The sequence below is a fragment of the Periplaneta americana genome, chromosome 14 (assembly GCF_040183065.1).
Source record: "Periplaneta americana isolate PAMFEO1 chromosome 14, P.americana_PAMFEO1_priV1, whole genome shotgun sequence".
Classification (NCBI taxonomy): domain Eukaryota; kingdom Metazoa; phylum Arthropoda; class Insecta; order Blattodea; family Blattidae; genus Periplaneta; species Periplaneta americana.
In genome coordinates this window covers 52,916,037-52,930,857 of record NC_091130.1, presented here as the reverse complement: position 1 = coordinate 52,930,857, position 14,821 = coordinate 52,916,037, and the positions used below count along the sequence as shown (strand labels likewise).

At 34.9% G+C, this 14,821-nt stretch overlaps 1 protein-coding gene across 7 annotated transcripts in view; it reads left to right on the top strand.

The window, feature by feature from the left end:
• The window catches only part of LOC138713282 (microtubule-associated protein futsch-like), a 1,205,925-nt gene that overhangs the window by 915,282 nt on the left and 275,822 nt on the right, over positions 1-14,821 (top strand). For 5 of the 7 annotated variants that reach the window (XM_069845262.1, XM_069845261.1, XM_069845263.1 and 2 more), the window contains exons 10-11: positions 2,035-2,295; positions 11,426-11,584. In XM_069845262.1, the coding sequence (XP_069701363.1) occupies positions 2,035-2,295; positions 11,426-11,584 (420 nt within the window). The remainder of the gene's footprint in view (positions 1-2,034; positions 2,296-11,425; positions 11,585-14,821) is intronic. The other 2 variants (XM_069845259.1, XM_069845264.1) reach the window with 2 other exon arrangements.

The following is a 14,821-nucleotide window of genomic DNA, read 5'->3' as shown; positions in this document are numbered from 1 at the left end:
ATTTTGAACAATTTTCTAGAGACAAGAATCGCTTCCTCTTATAAAAAAATTATTTAATTATTTTAAAATAAGTTTTAAGGAATAGAAAACGAACAGTTTATCATGCATACATATACATATACAGGGTGCTGCAACAAAATCTGAGGGGCGATAGATCTAACAATAAGGAACCTTTTTTGTTAAACATGTCTTTTGACGCGTCGTTTCGTAGTTTCCGTTGAAAATGTTTTTGCGCGGCCGTACGTCAATGTATGCGAATGTGTGCCCCTTGTTTGTTTGTTTGTTTGTTTGTTTGTTTGTTTGTTTGTTTGTTTGTTTGTTGAAATGTTTGTAAGAGACGAGAAGGGTTGTTGTTGTTTGTTTACGTTGAATGTTCAATACCTTCCTTTCAGTTCAGTGTAATCATCAATTGAGAATGGATGTCTACGCGGTCTTACACCAATGCACCGGGGACAAAGAGACCCATCGTCTCGAAGGCGCTGATAAAGTCGAGCAAACATTGTGTGGTGAGAGTGATTTCTGTTTTGAAACTGTTGTTAGTACATGTGGAGAGCTCTTCTTCCTTTTTCGCGAGCCTCCCCGTAACATAGTACCATGTCGGCTAACTCAGGAAAAGTGTAGACATCCATTCTCAATCGATGATTAGACTGAACTGAAAGGAAAAGGTATTGAACATTAAACGTAAACAAACAACAACAACCCTTCTCGTCTCTTACAAACATATCAACAAACAAACAGGGGTGCAGACATTCGCATACATTGACGTACGTCCACGCAAAAACATTTTCAACGGTAACTTCGAAACGACGCGTCAAAAGACATAGGTTGTTTAACAAAAAGGGTTCCTTATTGTTAGATCTATCACCCCTCATAGTTTGTCGCAGAGATTTTGAATCACCCTGTATATTACATATATACATATTACATACGGCGGCGGGGTAGCTCAGTTGGTAGAGCAGCTGTCTACGGACTGGCAGGTCCGGGGTTCGATCCCAGGTGTGACGGGATTTTTCTCGTTGCCAAACTTTCAGAACGGCCCCGAGGTTCACTCAGCCTCCTATAAAATTGAGTACCGGGTCTTTCCCGGGGGTAAAAGGCGGTCAGAGCGTGTTGCCGACCACACCACCTCATTCTAGTGCCAAGGTCATGGAAAGCATGGGGCTCTACCTCCATGCCCTCCCCCAAGTGCCTTCATGGCATGTGACGGGGATACCTTTTACCTTTTGTTTTACATATTACATACATAGAAATTCTGGATGTATAATATAATTTTTTTTGCGAGGGAGGGTGAAAATGTCTGATTGTTCATGCAGATAAATCATATTTGTAGCAAGACAGATTGTTAAAAAAAAATCCGAATAGTGTTATTTATCGCACCTTTCTTTTGCTATTTGAAAATTTAACTTATAATATTGCTTTATAATCAACCAATTTGAAAAACTAAGCGGAATAAAACTTTGCTAATAAATTAATCAATCTTTATAAGCTTGAGTAATCTCTGGTACATATCAAGTTATTTAGTTTATTTTACGTTGAGTTATAGGCTACTTTAATTTAATTTTTACAGTTACAGTGTTTCATACTTTCAGTAATCGCTGTACCATAAGAAACTCGATCCCTGCAATTCTACCAGTTCTGGTGCACCTGCGGGTTGAAAACCAGATTTAACATTTGTCGCGTGGAATACTCCATACTGCGGTTCTGCTAAAACTATGCCGAACAGTAATAAAACATAACTTTATGAACGGAGGCTGAAGTATTTCATGCCGACATTTTCGCGTGCCAAACGAGAAGCGGTTCAGTGAATTCCTTTCCACGATAGCTGGAACTGTCGCATTTCTCGGTGTTGAATGTAGTCTTTATATTTTAATGTATGCTAAAATCTTGATTTTTATGTACGGGTGTTACATGGAATGCATATTATTTCCCTCTTTTATTTTTCTTCTCCTGTATTTCTGTTTTGCATGATTTCTTCACCACGTTTGTTGAACCTTCTCTGTACTCCACACACCACGGTGATTGGCTGAACCCCAGAAGGTAAACAGAAGTCTGACGACGATGACGAACCGTCCCAGCTGAGTCTGGCTGACCGTGTTAGGCTATTCAACCAGAAGATCCAGGAGGACTCGAGAGCGCCTGCTGTGGCGAAACAGCCGCCTCCGACCAGGAAGCGGGTGACGCAGGCTTCCCGCTTCAAGACACAGCCCATCACCACGGAGGAGGTTGAGACGGCTGCCCAGAGGGTCTCGCCCCTGGCAGCCAGTCTCGCCAAACCTCCGGACCCCAAACTCTTAGGTGTGCAATTTGGCTCAAATGCTTTACGTAGCTAGAAGATTGTAGTAGCTAGATCTGTCTAACCCTTTGCTGGCAGAGCAACATCTGTTTTAATGTGGTACCAACATAATATTAAAAACATTTGAATATACGTTTGTCTATGTCTACACCTATGACGGTTAGAGATCAGTAGGTCTAAGGATTTTAAGTGTAATGACAGAAGGTCTAATTTTGTAAGTCTAATGACATTTTATCTATGGAACCAAGTCTAATATAACCTAGTCCAATTTACAAAAAATGTCTAATACTACATAGTCTAACTTGCAATGACGTCTAATACTATTATGCCTAAATTATAACAGTAATACATCTTTTACCTGTATATTATTGTTTATTGCATATAACTCAGGAGTAAAATACAGTAGGTCTAATGTTTAAATAGCTGAGCAATGAAAATTACACTATTTATAGTTCTTTGGAGTCTTAAGTGATAATCGAAATTATTATGAACAAGATTATGTTTACCTTTAGGCGAATTAATAGATCAGATATTTTTTATTCAACAGATAATGGAGAAAAAATAGGAGTATAAGGGTACAGTGCATCAGTTATTCATAGATTTCAAAAAGACGTATGACTCGGTTAAGAGAGAAGTTTTATATGATATCCTTATTGAATTTGGTATTCCCAAGAAACTAGTTTGATTAATTAAAATGTGTCTCAGTGAAACGTACAGCAGAGTCCGTATAGGTCAGTTTCTGTCAGATGCGTTTCCAATTCACTGTGGGCTAAAGCAAGGAGATGCACTATCACCTTTACTTTTTAACTTTGCTCTAGAGTATGCCATTAGGAAAGTCCAGGATAACAGAAAGGGTTTGGAATTGAACGGGTAACATCAGCTGCTTGTCTATGCGGATGATGTGAATATGTTAGGAGAAAATTCACAAACGATTAGGGAAAATACGGGAATTTTACTTGAAGCAAGTAAAGAGAGAGGTTTGGAAGTAAATCCCGAAAAGACAAAGTATATGATTATGTCTCGTGACCAGAATATTGTACGAAATGTAAATATAAAAATTGGATATTTATCCTTTGAAGAGGTGGTAAAATTCTAATATCTGGGAGTAACAGTAACAAATATAAATTAAACTCAGGAGGAAATTAAACACAGAATAAATATGGGAAATGCCTGTTATTATTCGGTTGAGAAGCTTTTATCATCCAGTCTCCTGTCAAAAAATCTGAAAGTTAGAATTTAAGAAACAGTTATAGACCTATTACCGGTTGTTCTTTATGTCTGTGAAACTTGGACTCTCATTTTGAGAGAGGAACATAGATTAAGGGTGTTTGAGAATAAGGTGCTTAGGAAAATATTGGGGCTAAGAGGGCTGAAGTTACAGGAGAATGGAGAAAGTTGCACAACTCAGAACTGCACTCATTGTATTCTTCACCCGACATAATTAGGAACATTAAATTCAGACGTTTGAGATGGGCAGGGCATGTAGCACGTATGGGCGAATCCAGAAATGCATATAGAGTGTTGGTTGGGAGGGCGGAGGGAAAAAGACCTTTGGGGAGGCCGAGACGTAGATGGGAAGCTAATATTTAAATGGATTTGAGAGAGGTAGGTTATGATGGTAGAGACTGGATTAATCTTGCTCAGAATAGGGACCAATAGCGGGCTTAAGTGAGGTCGGCAATGAACCTCCGGGTTCCTTAAAAGCCAGTAAGTAAGTAATAGTATATGTATTCATTTTGCTTAAAATACTACGAAACTGAGAAGGTACCGTATTACTACGGAAACATATGGTCATTATACAAATTTGGCTTTCAGATAGTAGCTCCCTGTAAAGCAGGTTTGAATAATTTCAAGGAAAAATTGTTCCGGGACCGGGTATCGATCCCGGGACCCTTCGCTTAGCGCGCGAATGCTCTTCCGACTGAGCTACCCCAGGGACCATACACGACACCGTCACAATTTTTCCTTTGTATCCACACGACTCAAATGAGCTGACAAGACGCCAGAACTCAACTATGAGTGCACACAAATTTGTAGCTCTGTCGGAAGAGCGTTCGCGCGCTAAGCGAAGGGTCCCGGGATCGATACCCGGCCCCGGAACAATTTTTCCTTGAAATTATTCATATGGTCATTGTTTTAAAAAAATATCAACTTTTTTTTAGTAAGTGTTGTTAAAATTATTTGAGATTTATACGTACATTTTATTTAGAAATTTACACATTATACGTAAATTTTATTTATACATTTAGGCATTAGACATTTTTCATTTAGACCTGTGTTGTTATTGGACATTTTTTAATTAGACTTCATGTTTTATTAGACCTGCTGTTCATTAAACCTGAAACCCCTATGACTTCGAGACTTTTTTCGGCATTTGTGTTGCATAAAACCCATCGTCTGGTTTAGGGGTAGAATTCGCGCTTCGCGGCTGTGCTTGGTTGAGGAGTCTCCCGCCTCCCCCCGAGATTTTCTCCTACTCAGACGAATGTTAGGTATTCCCATGACGAATATATGAGTTTTTAGACTTTCACGGTGACTGTGATCATAATTGGGGTTTTGGTTATTCCACCGTGTCATGGAACTTGACATTTCCAACGTTTCGAAACTACATACAGATTCCATCATCAGGGCAGATAAGACCAGAGAGGTCACCTCTCACTCCCAGTAAAATAGTGTCGTAACTCGAAAATTGTGATTTGTAAATATATATACCATTTCCTAGTAAAATACTGCTGTAATTTTTTTTTAATAGATAGGTACCGAAACCTTTGATAATCTACTATTTCATTATTAGAAATCCATACCTCCAAGTAGTAAAACAGCGTTGGAAATACTTACGAAATTAATATGTGATTTGCGACATACAACAGTATTTTAAAGGGGGTGCGACCTACTCTGCTGAGATAGTTACGGCAGACTAATCCAGGTGACTGAGCAAAGGTTCTAATTGGCTGTTGTATATATAGTAAACTAATTATTGAAGTCAAATGAGATACTCGGAAAAAGCATGAACCACCGTCTGTCACTGGTTTTTAGTGGTTTCCTCGATCGTAAATAAATAGGAATGCCGGATTGATTTCCATCATCATAGTTCCCAAGATTATGCGTAGTGAACATATCAGCATGTACAGACCGATTATATTTAGTTCTGACAGCTCGGCGACGCGAAAGAGGGGAAGTAATAGCAGTGTTGGGGAGAGCTCCGGAGTGGAGATAAGAGCAAGCGGTCAGTAAAAAAAAAATGCAGTACAGCTTAACTGTACTGGAAACATACCGTTCTACCGCACGTGTGACATCCGATTGCTCTGAATGCAAGCGGCTGACTAACCCGAACACCCCTTGACGTAACTTAATGGACTCGCCTAACCCAGGCCCACATTATCGGCGACTGTCAGGACTAAATAATCGTACTGTACGTGGGTTCGCGAAGTAGCGGATAGATGGCAGCAATGCATTGTAGTTACCATTCTAAGCATTACAGAAAGTCCAGTTATAAACCGACCTAACCTAACCTAACCTGACATGACATTACAGAAGTTGAACATTTTCTCATGACATTTTATAAATAAGGATCTAATATTTTGTACACATTTACCCTATGTTACAAATCCCTGTAGACAGAATTTTAAAATGTAATTTAGTTTTTATATAATTTGTTCAGTATTTGTTATAACATATAAAATATTACTACTTTTTCTAAGTAAAGTTTAAATCGACAAATAAAAACAGTCTGTGAACAGGAATGTTTGTATTACGCAATAATAGAGAGATGTGCAAAATTTCATTAGTAGGTTTTGATAAAAATATGCCTTAATTGTGTAAAATTATAACTTTCGGAAAATTAAGCGTAAAGTTCAGGATTATAAACAAGAATGGTATGGCACCATGGTATTTAATAATTATTTCGGGCCACTTCCTGATGGAATTTCGAAATAAAATTATGGTAACCTAATCTTTAAACATCAGAGAATAAAGTAAAATTAAAATTAATTTTTGACAATTTTCACTGACATCTACCCTTAAAGCGACAAGCTGAATTATATTTAAATAACTCATACATCATAAAATTAAGGAAAATTATGCTTGAAAAAGTAATAACAAATTTATAGGGAAGTCTCAAAGGCATCCTTAATTGTAAAGTGTCCGATGTCCTTGTTAAATAAAATAAATATTCCAATTTAAAAGGTGCGATTTCTACTTACTGAATGCGAAATCTTTAAAATAACCTTTAGATTTTTAATACACTGAAAAGCAGTCTAGAGGAACAAACGACTTCGTTATTCAGTGCTCGGCGTTTGAAACTAACCAACTTTGCGTAAGTGACCTTCTGATTGAATAATTTCGAGGAAAAACTTGTTCCATGGCCGGGTATCGAACCCGGGACCTTTGGTTAAACGTACCAACGCTCTACCAACTGAACTACCCGAGAACTCTACCAGACACCGATCCAATTTGTCTCTCTATATCCACAGACCTCAAAGTGGGCTGAAAACCATCAGTTAGTGTGCACTCAATGTTGGTTGCTTGACGGTTGTCAGCCCAGTTTGAGGTCTGTGGATATAGAGGGACAAATTGGATCGGTGGCTGGTAGAGGTCCCGAGTAGGTTAGTTGGTAGTGTTGGTACGTTTAAAAAAAGGTCCCGGGTTCGATACCCGGCCCCGGAACAATTTTTCCCTCGAAATTATTCAACTCAATTTTACAGGGAGTTATACCTGAAAGCTTGACTTGCGACCTTCTGATTGAAACGCATCATTACATCGCCGCTGGTAATTATAAGCAAAGAATCGAAAATTTAGCCCAAGTCGTACAAAGAATCTAAAATCTAGAATAAATCTTAATAGGTTAGTGAAAATATTGTAATGATTTCGCTATAGTATTCACTTTTCCATTTCGGTATTCGAACTACTCATATTTCAATAATATAAATCGTGTAATTCGTTGAGAAATGACATGATCAAGCAGCCACCAGTTTTAAAAGACTGTTTGGTTTGAAATATTAATTTTAGAACCTCAGTACTGACAGAACTGCGTCGAAACCTTGTTAGTGAAACGATTGTGACTGAAATGGTTACATGCGTGCTAACTCAACGGCACTCGTTGGCAGCATAGGATTGAAATAGCTTACTTTACATATTGTAGTGTAAAATTGTTTTGTCTTTTTCTGGACACAGTGCCCGCAATTTGGTTAGGGCGGAGATGTAAAAGTTAACCGGAGCCCTGAACTTTGCGTCCAGTGCATGCACAACACGACATGGATTGCGTGCTGTGTGATGCATGCATTCCACTGCCAAAGTCTATTCCTGTTGATTCCCTCACTGTCGGCTCTGAAGTCATGGCCACAAAAACCGGGTTACTGCAGGAAGTACATTTAATCGCTCACGTTGTATCTTTTGGAATGCCCGTGCCGACTTCATCCTTCAGTATTCGATTATTGGAAATAAATTGGCTTTCTGAAAAAGTGGACTTGGTCGTCTTCATGCAGTCAAGTCTCTGTTATACACGAGTCTCTTTGCTACATACCAAGAGAGAAAAGATCCGTTATAAGACTCCAAAACTATGATTGGAGACAATAAAAGGCCATTAAGTTTATTACAGTTGTCTCCCGATAAATAATTCGCGACAATTAATGCACGAACTTCCGTGAAATATCGAAAATAGCGAATTACCCGCAGTTTTCTAATAATAATAATAATAATATATAATATAATATGAAAATATTATTATTATTATTATTATTATTATTATTATTATTATTATTATTATTATTATTATAAAATATACTAGAACTACCAAAATATAAAAGAAATTGTATTTAACAAATTATACAGAATACTTTAATGTTTGTTTAGTGAGACTTCACGTAACTTACCTAATAATTTGGCCACATTTGTAAAGATTAAACTCTTCAATAATTTATAAAAATTTGTATAAGCAATAATTTGTAAACGGATATGAAAGATTGATTATAAAAGAAATTTAATTAAGCACTAATTCAGTCCATACTTATAGCTAGTATATAATTTTAGATATGTCCACATTTTCATTACTGTAAGCATAGCATCTAGACTATGCCATTAGGAAAGTCCAGGATAACAGAGAGGGTTTGGAATTGAACGGGTTACATCAGCTGCTTGTCTATGCGGATGACGTGAATATGTTAGGAGAAAATCCACAAACGATTAGGGAAAACACGGAGATTTTACTTCAAGCAAGTAGAGAGATAGGTTTGGAAGTAAATCCCGAAAAGACAAATTATATGATTATGTCTCGTGATGAGAATATTATACGAAATGGAAATATAAAAATTGGAAATTTATCTTTTGAAGAGGTGGAAGAATTCAAATACCTGGGAGCAACAGTAACAAATATAAATGATACTCTGGAGGAAATTAAACACAGAATAAATATGGGAAATGTTTGTTATTATTCGGTTGAGAAGCTTTTATCATCCAGTTCGCTGTCAAAAAAACTGAAAGTTAGAATTTATAAAACAGTTATATTACCAGTTGTTCTTTATGGTTGTGAAACTTGGACTCTCACTTTGAGAGAGGAACATAAGTTAAGGGTATTTGAGAATAAGGTGCTTAGGAAAATGTTTGGGGCTAAGAGGGATGAAGTTACAGGAGAATGGAGAAAGTTACACAACACAGAACTGCACACATTGTATTCTTCACCTGACATAATTAGGAACATTAAATCGAGACGTTTGAGATGGGCAGGGGATGTAGCACGTATGGGCGAATCCAGAAATGCATGTGGAGTGTTAGTTGGGAGGCCGGAGGGAAAAAGACCTTTGGGGAGGCCGAGACGTAGATAGGAAGATAATATTAAAATGAATTTGAAGGAGGTAGGATATGATGATAGTGACTGGATTAATCTTGCTCAGGATAGGGACCAATGGCGGGCTTATGTGAGGGCGGCAATAAACCTCCGGCTTCCTTAAAAGCCAGTAAGTAAGTAAGCATAGCATTATTAACAAAAGTTCCGAAAAATATAAACTATATTATGTCATATAGTTTTGTTGTTAATGTAACTATTCGGTTCTTATTTTAGAGATTCTCATTGTCACATTCTAATAGTTTAGACTTGATAAATACATAATAGGATAGTCCATCAAATTGCTGAAATGTTCCAAAGAGGTTGAATATGATAGCCTTATACATATTGACCTTCCTTTCATCATGAATATGGAAAATAAATTTTAATCAGTTTTACCCTTGTTTCGGACTCCAGATAATGAATGAATACCTTGCAGTGTAGATAGTAGCTCAGTGTGACAGATAATAACTGTAATTATAAACAAATTCCGCCATACATTCACTTTTAAAGGTTGGTATATCATATTTCATCCAGTATACAGTGTGTTACGAAGTAGGAACCTAGTAAGAGCTTTGAAATGTTGGTTAACTTGAATTTATTATCTATAAAACTTAAGATTTCTTCTTTTGCTTCATCATTGGATTTAAATTAATGTTTGATTTTTATTAATTTTTTTATTTTATGCAATTAAATTCATTAAAATACATTATTTATTAAATTAATTTCATGCACATATAATTATTTGCATGTGGCTGCTTAATTAATCAGTGTGTAACAAGAACTGGCATGAACTAAAGTTCTGATTATATACCAGCGAGAAAGTAAAAGGTAACTGTGATGATCAGCATTGAATTGTTAGCCTGGCTTTTGCATGATTGGATTGAGGAGACTGAAGAAAAGCTTGTTGATATTTTATCACATTCTGTTACTTTCCATTGAATATTTATAGTGGATTTTAATGGTATATTATTCTTCCTATCACTGTTATAAAATATTTATTAATTAATGTAGTTACCTACTCATGAATTTGTTCTTCCTTTAACATTAACGGATGTAATTTAACTAAGCTTGAGTTTCGTGCAAAATTTATATCATAGAAAATATTTAATAAGCAATAGTTTTGTTCACGTAAATTTTTGTACAATTTTTATACTATTGATAACCAAAATGCACATTACACACTGCTACAAAGCTAACAAAATATACCCAATAAATGTATAATTTATGATAACCAAATTCGTAACTAAATACACATTACACACTGTTCAAAACTAACAAAATATACCTAATAAATGTATAAATTTATGATAATCAAATTGGTAACCAAATACACATTACACACCGCTACGAAACTAACAATATACCCAATAAATGTATAATTTATGATAACCAAATTTGCAACCAAATACACATTACACACCCCTACAAAACTAACGAAATATACCTAATAAATGTATAAATTTATGATAACCAAATTTGTAACCAAATACACATTACACACCACTACGAAACTAACAAAATATACCCAATAAATGTATAATTTATGATAACCAAATTGGCAACCAAATACACATTACACACCGCTACGAATTCAACAAAATACACCTAATAAATGTATAAAATTTATAATTTATTATAACCAAATTCGTAACCAAATACATATTAGGCCTACACACTGCTACAAAACTAACGAAATATACATAATAAATGTATAAATTTATGATAACCAAATTGGTAACCAAATACACATTACACACCGCACGAATCCAACAAAATATACTTAATAAATGTATAAATTTATGATAACCAAATATACATTACATACCGCACGAATCCAACAAAATAACCTAATAAATGTATAAATTTATGATAACCAAATTGGTAACCAAATACACATTACACACCGCACGAATCCAACAAAATATACTTAATAAATGTATAAATTTATGATAGCCAAATTGGTAACCAAATATACATTACATACCGCACGAATCCAACAAAATATACCTAATAAATGTATAAATTTATGATAACCAAATTGGTAACCAAATACACATTACATAACACTACAAAACTAACAAAATATATTCAATAAATGTATACAGTAATAATTTATGATGAACCGAATGATTGATATACCCTTTAGAATACGGGTATTATTTCGTATTAAGAAAAAGAGAGCAGTTTATTTCAACATATTTTAACAGTAGTCCTTAATCCACAAAATGTTACCAAGGTAACTTTTCAGTTATACATGTTTAATTTTTTTAACAGAAAATATGTTTTTAATTAATTTTTCTGATATTATGCAGGTGGAATATCAGCGAAAGCTGCCCGTGAGAAAATGTACGAACATGCGTCGGCTATATTATCCAAGTCTTTTTCGTCATCCCGCCTCTATCATGAGAAGGATTCTGGTGCTGAGAGTACAGCACAGAACGCAGAAGGAGATACTGATATGAAGCCTAAGGGTAAGCGTGTTTTTTTCTCAGTCTGCTCTAAATTGAAATTAAAACAGCTAGAAAGAATACATAAATAATCTTAATTTATGGTGTATATGCACATATAAGAATTGTGTATATTCACATAATTATTATTATTATTATTATTATTATTATTATTATTATTATTATTATTATTATTATTATTATTATTAATTCTCCTATTTCACCACACTAGGTATGTTAATGGTTTTTGTTATTGTACACATAAATACATTGTCAGGGGTGGCCAACCTATTTTGAGTTTGGGCCAGTAAATTGATACAAAATATTTGAATGGCCACCTAACTAAAATGACACTAATAAATATTTTCAATCTAAGTTAAAGGATCTGTAAGTTTTAGTAGAATATTCAGATAAGTGTACATTTAAAAACATCATTTTTTAAAAATCATTCAATTATCACTTACCTTTTAAGTTGGAAAAACCATTATATAATTATATACCTTTTTTTAACACTGGCTTGTAATAAAAATACTTCTTACAGTATTTAATAAGGGCATGCCAATTGAATTTTGAAGATCTGCAATGTTAATGTAATTTTTTTATTTTTTTTACATTTAACAGTTTCTCAATATTAGATACAATTTTTGATGTGGACGGAAAAAGCATATTAGCAAGATATGCATTTGTAATAGTTGAAGGTAATTTATTTTTAATAACATTCATGGCAGAAAAAGTTTGTTCACAAATGTATGTGGAGCCAAATCTTCCCTTGAGCCTTAGAGCAAGATTCTAAAGTTCAGGAAACTAGTCTCTAGGGACATATTTCCAAAATTCAATCAAATTAGGAGCAGTGAATGATTCGTAATGCTCTTTAAATTGAGCGCAAAGCCCTTGAGTGGTTTTGGATTTCTATTAGTTCAATCTAAAGATGGGGGTTATTTATGAATCTCAGACTCTGAAATACAAAATGGATTTGTGAATAAATCTATGTTACTCTTTCCATATTTGAAAGAGGAAAATCGAGTTGAGGATGCATTACATAAAGATGTAACAGCTGCTTGTATTTTAAATGATACAGGATAAAGTCACTGCATTTACTTAACATATGTTGAATGTTTAGAAAATGATCAAGTTTCCGCTGCTATAAGCTGTTTTAAAATGACTTAAGCTGTAATTGAAAAGTGTTCATTTCACTGAACATTGATCTTGAGCTATCCAGTGGTGTAGGCAGAATTTTGTCAAGAGGGAGGGTCATTATTAAAATTCTTTACAATATACATCATCGATATTTCAAATGCTGTGCATTATTATTATTGTTATTATTATCATTATTGTTATTATTATCATTATTGTTATTATTATTATTGTCATTATTATTACCACCATTATAATCAGCTGAGTTTTCACAGTGGGATGTGAAGCTAGTTCCGAGAAGAACGTTCTCAACAACATCGTCACGCTGCGGCTGCAAAGAAACATTTGTCAATGTAAAATTCTCACAAACCTTGCGAGAATCACTATGCCGCTTTTTGCTAAAAACATATAAAATTGGACTTTGCGGTCGCTTAGACATATCAAAGATCCCAGAATGATAATGCGAAGTTTATGTTTTAAATATGAACTGTCAATTGCACAATACATTAAACGAACGGTTTACAATAAAGTCAGAACTTAAATTAACGAACAGGTGAATACTGCTCTTAAAATGAGTTCAAAATTGACAATACACAATATTTAACATCAGCACTGCAGAACTGTCAAAAGAACATTTTCTAACAAGCGGGTGCATACCGCTCTTAAAATGAGTTCAAAATCGACAATGCACAATTTTGACATCAGCAATGCAGAACTGTCAAACATTTTCGGTATGTTCCACAACAAGTTAAATTTCATATTGTGTCAGCTTCATCTTATTACAAGATCGGTACTAGTCGGTACGTCTCTCTATAATAAACATAGTTTTGTTATAATTCGAACATGTTGCAGCACCAAGTACAGGGATTATATTGAAGGAGGGGTAGGAGGACTACGCCTTAAGTCGATGTAGATTTTGTTACTCTGGCAATGGAACATTAGAGAAGGGAAATGATTATAGATAAAAAACATATTCAAATCTAAATCTCATTTTTCCAAGAAGTTCAACGGAGGGATCTAAACCCGGTAACCCTCTCCTCTTGCGTATGCCCCTGTCCTCTTCATATGACCAAACTATCTGAATTGTTTTGTTTTGATAGATTCTACAAGCGATCCTTGTACAGTAGAACCCTGATTATCCGTCACCCTATTAACCGATTGTCGGATTATCCGACTTTTTTTCTAGCTCCTATTTTCTTTTGCTGCAGAAAAATATATGTAGTACTGTACGTTATGATTCTACATAGTGTCTCTACAGAAGGTTATTACGAGCCTTTACTGTTACTATAAAGTATGTAGTAGAAATGCTTCGCTGTCGGCAACAAAAATAGTTAGCGGTACTTGTAAAAATAATCACTACTTGCTTCTAAAGAAATTATCCCAGGAATTTCCACAAACCCGTGTACAATTCATTTCTTATCCTTACTATTCGAGTGGTACTGTATAACTTCTATGCTAATTGTCTTCCACACTTGTCAAAAGAAAACGAATTGTATTTATTTTAAAAAATCATAAATAATTCAGAGGTCTAGGAAAGAAGAAACTGTGGTTATTGCTGCTTCAGAGTAGGAGATTGGCGTTACAACTGTACGCGAATAAAAAAAAAAGACTAAAGTGTATATAATATGTAAATCTACAACATGAGACTTCAAGTATTCCTATCTTACCGCAGACACCCATAATCATCAATCCTTGATCCTTAAGAATCCATCCTTGAGATCCGAACTTTTAATGAACTCCTGATCCACCACATAGCACGTTAAACACAAGACCACGAAGGAAATTATGAAATTGTGTATTATGAACTTAAGTTATAAACATCTTTTATGGTACGGATTATCAGATTTTTTCGATTAACCGTTCAGTCCATCCCCTCATTACCAAGGATAATAGAGGTTCTACTGTACTTTCACTTGTCTCTCTTATAACATTAATTTATAATTTTGTCCTTCCTTGTTACTGTTGTAGAAATCCATCTCTGTAGAATGTAGTTTTGCTACTGTTCTTAATACTACTTTGAATTCATGAAAATGTGCTCTGATTTTGTTGAGAGTAAGAACGTGGGATATCTGTGTCATTTTCTCATGTAAGCTATTCGTAGTTAAATACGCTCAGATTTAAATGTTT